General features: G+C 52.1%; 1 protein-coding gene and 1 long non-coding RNA gene across 3 annotated transcripts; one reads left to right on the top strand and one right to left on the bottom strand.

Annotated features, from left to right (window-relative positions):
- Positions 1–477: 477 nt before the first annotated feature.
- Positions 478–3,934, bottom strand: LOC140422502 (uncharacterized). 2 transcript variants are annotated; one of them, XR_011947500.1, is made up of 3 exons: positions 3,847–3,934; positions 3,102–3,301; positions 478–2,689 (listed from the first exon to the last, which is right to left on the bottom strand). It is a non-coding gene; the product is annotated as an uncharacterized lncRNA (long non-coding RNA). The 2 variants fall into 2 exon arrangements; XR_011947501.1 differs by lacking the exon at positions 3,847–3,934 and adding an exon at positions 3,633–3,721.
- An 87-nt stretch (positions 3,935–4,021) lies between these two features.
- Positions 4,022–6,362, top strand: LOC140422466 (uncharacterized). Its single transcript, XM_072507471.1, has 2 exons — positions 4,022–4,143; positions 4,814–6,362. The coding sequence occupies exon 2, from the start codon at positions 4,903–4,905 to the stop codon at positions 6,313–6,315; it is 1,413 nt and encodes a 470-aa protein (XP_072363572.1). The 5' UTR covers positions 4,022–4,143; positions 4,814–4,902; the 3' UTR covers positions 6,316–6,362.
- Positions 6,363–7,662: the final 1,300 nt, after the last annotated feature.

Raw genomic sequence — 7,662 nt, 5'->3', positions numbered from 1 at the left:
CTCCTTCAATTCCTCCCATTGTGGGACTTCCCCTCCCCCTCCATTACCCACCAGCAGGCTCTCCGCCTCCCCCTTCCATCCCAAGCACGGGGAAAAACCCGCACTTCCCCGCCCCGGCCCCTCCAGTCTTCAGCGCGGGAAAAAGCCCGCGCTTTCCACCTACCCGGCCCCGCCTCCTCTGGCGCAGCTCCTTTTACAGGCCCAGTCCCCTCACCCCCGACTCGGGCCTCCCCCTCCCCCTCCCCCACGGGGCCCCATCCCCCCTACCGGCCATCCATCCCCTACTCCGTTTACGTGCCCCCCTCCAAGAGCCCACCCGACAGACCCAACCAAAACAGTGCCCAACCCACCCTAACCACCCACACCGAACCGAAAATTAACAGGAACAAAGAACCCCCCGCTCAAAATGTAACACAACAACAATCCCCGACCATCCCCACCCCTGACCATCCCCACGCCCGACGCCCCATCCCGACCCTCAGTTTGTGTCCAGCTTCTTGGCCTGAACAAAGGCCCACGCCTCCTCCGGCGACTCAAAATAATGGTGCCGGTCGTTGTAGGTGACCCACAGATGCGCCGGCTGCAGCATGCCAAACTTCACCCCTTTCCTGTGCAGCACCACCTTCGCCCGGTTGTACCCGGCCCTCTTCTTCGCCACTTCTTCGCTCCAGTCCTGATATATTCGAACCTCCGCGTTCTCCCACCTGCTGCTCCTCTCTTTCTTGGCCCACTTGAGCACACACTCCCAATCAGCGAACCGATGGAACCGCACCAGCACCGCCCACGGCGGCTCATTAGCCTTGGGCCTCCTCACCAGCACTCTATGGGCCCCTTCCAGCTCCAGGGGCCCCTGGAAGGACCCCGCTCCCATCAGCGAATTGAACATGGTGACCACATAGGCCCCCACGTCCGACCCCTCCAGCCCCTCTGGGAGGCCCAATATCCGCAGATTCTTCCGCCTCGACCGATTCTCCATCTCCTCGAACCGTTCCTGCCATTTCTTGTGGAGTGCCTCGTGCGCCTCCACCTTTACTGCTAGGCCCAAGATCTCGTCCTCGTTCTCTGAGATCTTTTGTCGGACCTCGCGGATCGCCACCCTCTGGGCTGTCTGGGTCTCCAGCAACTTATCAACAGAAGCCTTCATCGGCTCCAGCAGGTCCGCTTTGTGCTCCCTGAAGCAGCGCTGGATAACCTCCTGCTGCTCCTGCACCCACGCTGCCTGGTCCCCACCCGCCGCCATCTTGCTCTTCTTCCCTCGCACTTTCTTTGGCTTCACCACCACTTTTTTAGTCGCCCCGCTCCTGGTCCAAGCCATACACTGTCGGGGGAATTCTTCCCACACTGGGAAATGTCACAAAAATACCGTTTTGGGCCCTGAAAAGAGCCCAAAAGTCCGTTCCAAGCGGGAGCTGCCGAACGTGCGACTTAGCTCTGCATAGCTGCAAGCGGAAGTCCTTCGGTTTGAGGGGTTCTAAACAGAAATGGGAACAAAATATTATCCATCTTCAAAACACCCTTTCACTCTGTGATCCTTGTGAAATTTGAAACCAAGTATTCACAACAAAGCTCAAAGAGCATCAGCCCACTGGAGGCAAAGTTGTGAGACCGGCCAGTCCAGCAGGAAGAAGCCCTCCGACCCTCCCCATTGACCAATTGACTTCCCGTAACAGCCTCCCCGGAATGTGGCGACTAGGGGCTTTTCACAGTAACTTCATTTGAAGCCTACTTGTGACAATAAGTGATTTTCATTTCATTTTCAGATTGAACACAACGCAGTCCTGGATGTAGTTGAAGCAGAAACAATAACAGTAGAATCCATCACTGTAATCAATTGTGAACTTGTTGGTGTCTCAGCAGGTTGGATAACCGAGTGAATCCCTTCCCACACACAGAGCAGGTGAATGGCCTCTCCCCAGTGCGAACTCGCTGGTGTCTATGCAGGTTGCATACCAAGTGAATCCCTTCCCACACTGAGAGCAGGTGAACGGCTTCTCCCGAGAGTGAACTCGCTGGTGTGACTTCAGGCTGGAAAACTCAGTGAATCGCTTATCACATTGAGAGCAGATGAAAGGTTTCTCCCCAGTGTGAACCCGCTGGTGTCTCTGCGGGGTGGATGAATGTCTGAATCCCTTCCCACACTGAGAGCAGGTGAACGGCCTCTCCCCAGTATGAACTCGCTGGTGTGACTGCAGGTGGGATAATCGACTGAATCCCTTCCCACACACAGGGCAGGTGAACGGCCTATCCCCAGTGTGAATTCATCGATGAGCTTCCAGCGTAGATGGGGCTCTGAATCCCTTCCCACAGTCCACACATTTCCACGATTTCTCCATGTTGCGTCTCCTCATTATCTCCAGGTCAGGCAATCAGTTGAAGCCTCGTCCACACGCAGAACACGTGTACGGTCTCTCCCCGCTGTGAATGGTGTGATGTTGTTTCAGGCTGTGTAACTGGTTAAAGCTCTTTCCACAGTTAGTGCCCTGGAACACTCTCACTCGGGTGTGTGTGTGTGTCTTGGAGCTTTTCCAGTCACACTTAAGGTTAAAATCTCAAGTAGGCAGAACGGGCAAATATTTCTCCTTTGGATTCAAAGGCCGATGATATTCAGGGCCTGATGAATCGAGTGACTCTGTCAGATCGAGACGTGACGTTTGAAATTTCTGTCTGTAGTTCCTCCTCTTCTAATTACCTGTAAAAACAATTTAGAAAATACGTCATTGTCAGTACAGGATAGAAATTCAGAACAAACAAAATAAGATTCTCTGGAACATTGTTTCCTCTCTCGATCCCCAAAGCTGCAAATCTCCATCCCCCACACCCTCCCTCCATTCTCACTCTGCTGTATCTAACATTCACCCTCCCAATTCTCCTGAAGGTGCTGATTCGGGCTGATTGACAGATCCCTGCTCACTACTTCCTGTCCTGGACACAGAGACCATAACAAATAGGAGCTGGAGTTGGCCATTCGGCCCATCGATCCTGCTCAACCATTCAATGAGATCATTGGCCGATCTACCGCGGCACCATTTTCCCACATTTTCCCTCATATCACTTGCTATCTTTAATATCGAAAAACCTGTCAATCTCTGTCTTGCAAATACCTGATGACTGAGGCTCCACGGTCCTCTGGGGTAGAGAATTCCAAAGCTTCACCACATCCTCGAGTGAGGAAATCCCTCCTCATCGCAGCTTTCTCTCCATTTTCCTGCCGGTTCCCCATAACCCTCGACTCCCTGGTCAATCAGAAATCTGTCCAACTCAGCGGTGAATATATTCAGTGACCCCCAGACTCCACTGGTCGCTGTGGAAGAGAAATCCAGAGACTAACAACCCTCTGAGGGAGGAGATGACTGTAAATATATAACATAGCTGCAGTACAATATTACACAACTGGAAATAATAATAAATGTACTTTGTTACAGAACCATCAATAATATATCTAATCTGCACCATTTAACAACACTGGACATTTCTCTGTCTGATATTAATTTACTGTCCCCTTAAATGCTTTCTCCTGGGGAAAGCAGCCCTTTAATTGTGAACATTGGGAAAGAGACCATCCTTTTAGCCAAACAAATAAATGTGTCAAGCTGAGGGAGCAAAGGATGTCAATGTCTTTAAGAGAGAGAGACCTGGGCCAAGCTTTGCAGAGTCTGCACCCTCCCCGGATTCACTTCCTTTCAGTTCTGACCAGGTGCGGGGCAGAGGATAGTTTCCGCACGTGAGCCAGAAGTAGCGAGATGCGCATGCACAGGCATTCGGGAGGAATGCGCATGTGCAGATATTCGGGAGGCATGCGCATGTGCGGGGGTGAGGCGGTGACCGGGACAAAGCCGGCGCACTGACCATTGTGTGTCCGGGTCTTCCAGCCTTTCCCATTGGACACCAGCTCAGCGCGGCTGGAGGGAAAGGTCTCCCCCAGCCCCACGTGGGGTTCCGCCCCTCAGTGTCTGTCAGCGGGGGATTGACCAATGGGAAACCGGGAGGACCGGAAGGACTCTGCTCCTCCAGCCAATCAGAGCTCCCCCATTGTCTGTCAGCGGGGGATTGACCAATGAAAAACCGGGAGGACCGGAGGGACTCTGCTCCAGGCATTTGGGGAGTGAAGATTGAGCTTCAAACTTCCTCCTGTCTCCAACATCTGTGAGTAAAACACTTTCTTTTCTCCCCCTTTCCATTTCTCATTCTCACCTTCAATTGGTCACTTGCAGCAACTGAAGGGAAAGGAAGTGAATCCAGGGAGGGTGCAGACTCTGGAAAGCTTGGCCCAGGTCTCTCTCGGTAGCACAGTGGTTAGCACTGTTCATCACAGCTCCACGGTCCCAGGTTCGATTCCCCGCTGGGTCACTGTCTGTGCGGAGTCTGCACGTTCTCCCCGTGCCTGTGTGGGTTTCTTCCGGGTGCTCTGGTTTCCTCTCATAGTCCAAAGGTGTGTAGGTTTGGTGGACTGGCCACACTAAATTGCCCTTAGTGTCTAAAAAGGTAAGGGCGGGGGGTTACGGGGATACGTTGGAGATGTGGGCCGAAGTAGGGTGCTCTTTCCATGGGGTGGTGTAGACTCGATGGGCCGAATGGGCTCCTTCTGCACTGTAAATTCTATGATTTATTATGATATGGGGGATAGTGTGGGAAAATGGTGCTGAGGTAGATCGGCCAATGATCCCATTGAATGGTTGAGCAAACCTGATTGGCCGACTCCATCTGCTTTTATGACCTCTGCGTCTTGGACAGGAGGCAGTGAGCGTGGATCTGTTAATCAGACAGAATCAGTACCTCTACTGACAATGATGTTTGTTGCAAATTCATTTTACAGGATATCAGCAGGTGAGGATCTACAGACAGAAATCTGAAACCAAAAGTCACATTACGATCTGACAGGTCACTTGATTTATTGGGACCTGAATGTCATCGACCTCAGGATCTAGAAGTAGAAATGTTTGCACGTCACATCTGATTCAAAAGATTTTAAACATCGGTGTGACTGGAAAAGCACCGAGACACACACACACCCGAGTGAGAGTGTTCCAGAGCACTGACTGTGGTAAGAGCTTTAACCCGTTACAGAAAACCAGTTTTCTGTGTGAACGAGGCTTCAACTGTTTCTCCAACCTGGAGAGGCCCAAGGACATCTGCCCAATGGAGAAACCTTGGAAATGTGGGGACTGTGGGAAGGGATTCAAAGCGCCATCAGAGCTGGAAATTCATCGACGCAGCCACACTGGGGAGAGGCCGTTCACCTGCCCTCAGTGTGGAAAGGGATTTGCTCAGTTATATCACCTGCAGACACACCAGCGGGTTCACACTGGGGAGAGGCCATTCACCTGCTCTGAGTGTGGGAAGGGATTCGCTGATTCATCCAACCTGCACAGGCACCAGCAACGGCACACTGGGGAGAAGCCGTTCAACTGTTCTGAGTGTGGGAAGGGATTCAGGGACTCATCCACTCTGCTCGTACACCAGCGAGTTCACACTGGCGAGAAGCTGTTCACCTGCTCCGAATGTGGGAGGGGATTCACAAGGTTTTGCAGACTGCAGTCACACGAGCGAATTCACACCGGAGAGAGGCCGTTTACCTGCCCTGAATGTGGGAAGGGATTCACTCAGTCAGCCCATCTGCAGTCACACCAGCGACTTCACACTGGGGAGAGGCTGTTATCCTGCTCCGAATGTGGGAAGGGCTTTACTCAGTTATCCCATCTGCAAACACATCAACGAATTCATACTGGGGAGAGGCCATTCACCTGCTCCGAATGTGGGAAGGGATTCACTCAGTTACCCCACCTGCACAAGCACCAGCGAATCCACGCTGTGGAGAGGCCATTCACTTGCTCTGAGTGTGGGAAGGGATTCACTCAGTCACCCAAATTGCAGATACACCAGCGAGTGCACACTGGGGAGAAGTCATTCACCTGTTCGGAGTGTGGGAAGGAATTCGCCACGTCATCCACTCTGCTGATACACCAGCGAATTCACACCGGGGAGAGGCCGTACATCTGCTCTGTGTGTGGGAAGGGATTCACTCAGTTCTTCACCCTGCAGGCACACCAGCGAGTTCACACCGGGGAGAGGCCATTCACCTGCTCTCAGTGTGAGAAGGGGTTTACTCAGTTAGGCAATCTGCTAAGACATCAGCGAATTCACACTGGAGAGAAGGCTTTCACTTGCTTGGAATGTGAGAAGGGATTCACTGAGAAATCCAGCCTGCTGAGACACCAGCGAGTGCACGCTGGGGAGCGGCCGTACACCTGCTTGGAGTGTGGGAAGGGATTCACCCAGTTATCCGACAAGCTGAGACACCAGCGAGTTCACAATTGATTGCAATGCATGGATTCTTTTGGGAAAAAAATGTTTTTATTGAAGTATTTACATTTAATTCACTATACTTTGGTAAGGATAAACGCGCCGTTACAATATCCATGCCATTTTCCTCTGCCAATCCCGAACATGTGGACATGGTTGGCCGGGCCTCCCTGGCACCGTTCACACTTGTCCTCTACCTCCAGGAAGCACCTTCTCAGGTGTGCTCTGTGCACCACTTTCAGCTGCATGAGGTGGGGGGGCTGGCCCTCCTCAATGCTTCGCTCCAGAGTCCCCACCCTGTTTCCATCCCTAGCTCTTCCTCCCATTTTTCCTGTGTCTTGTCCTTTCTGAAAGTCGTCTGTACAGGTTCCCACAGTTTCCCTTCCCCAGACTGCCCTCGTCCAGTAACTCCTCGAGCATAAAAGCAAATTACTGTGGATGCTGGAATCTGAAACGAAAAGAGAAAATGCTGGAAAAACTCAGCAGGTCTGGCAGCATCTGTAAGGAGAGAAAAGAGGTAACGTTTCGAGTCCGATGACTCTTTGTCAAAGCTCCTCTAGCATTCTGCTTCTTGGGGGTTTGTCGGAGTTCATTCCCATTTGGTGGTTCCAGTCTCTCCGTCAGCTCCTACAAGGTCGTTAGTCTGTCTTCCGTGTAAGAGTCCCTAACCGCCAGTGTCCTCCCGTCCTATTGCCACCTCTTAAAGGTGGTGTCGAGAATGGCTGGGGCAAACCCATGGTTGCCGTAGATGGGGGACATGATGGACACATCGGTCAGACCGAAATGCTGCTTCATCTGGTTCCAAGTCCTCAGGGTAGGTACCATCACTGGGCTTATTGAGTGTTTTTTTCTGGCGGGGAGTGCTGCCGTGGCAAGGGCCCACAGGATCGTTCCTGTACAGGAGGACTCCACCATCCTCACCCATTCTGTGTCTCTGTCCTTCACCCATCCCCTCGCTCTTTCCACCGTGGCTGCCCAGTGGTGGTATTGCAAATTCGGGTGGGCCAGACCCCCCACATTTCGTCGCTTTGTAGTTTTGTTTTGGGGATTCTTTCCCACCACCCCGCCCCCACACACACAGACGGCATAATCATCTTGTCTATTATTTGGAAAAAGGCCTTGGGGATGTAGATTGGTATGGATCGGCACAGTTACAACACCAGGTTAAGTCCAACAGGTTTGTTTCGATGTTACTCGCTTTCGGAGCGCTGCTCCTTCCTCAGGTGAATGAAAAGGTCTGTTCCAGAAACATATACACAGACAAATTCAAAGATGCCAGACAATGCTTGGAATACGAGCATTAGCAGGTGATTAAATCTTTATAGATCCAGAGATGGGGTAACCCCAGGTTAAAGAGGTGTG

This window comes from Scyliorhinus torazame, chromosome 5 (genome assembly GCF_047496885.1).
Source record: "Scyliorhinus torazame isolate Kashiwa2021f chromosome 5, sScyTor2.1, whole genome shotgun sequence".
Taxonomy (NCBI): Eukaryota; Metazoa; Chordata; class Chondrichthyes; order Carcharhiniformes; family Scyliorhinidae; genus Scyliorhinus; species Scyliorhinus torazame.
This window is presented reverse-complemented; position numbering and strand designations above follow the sequence as displayed.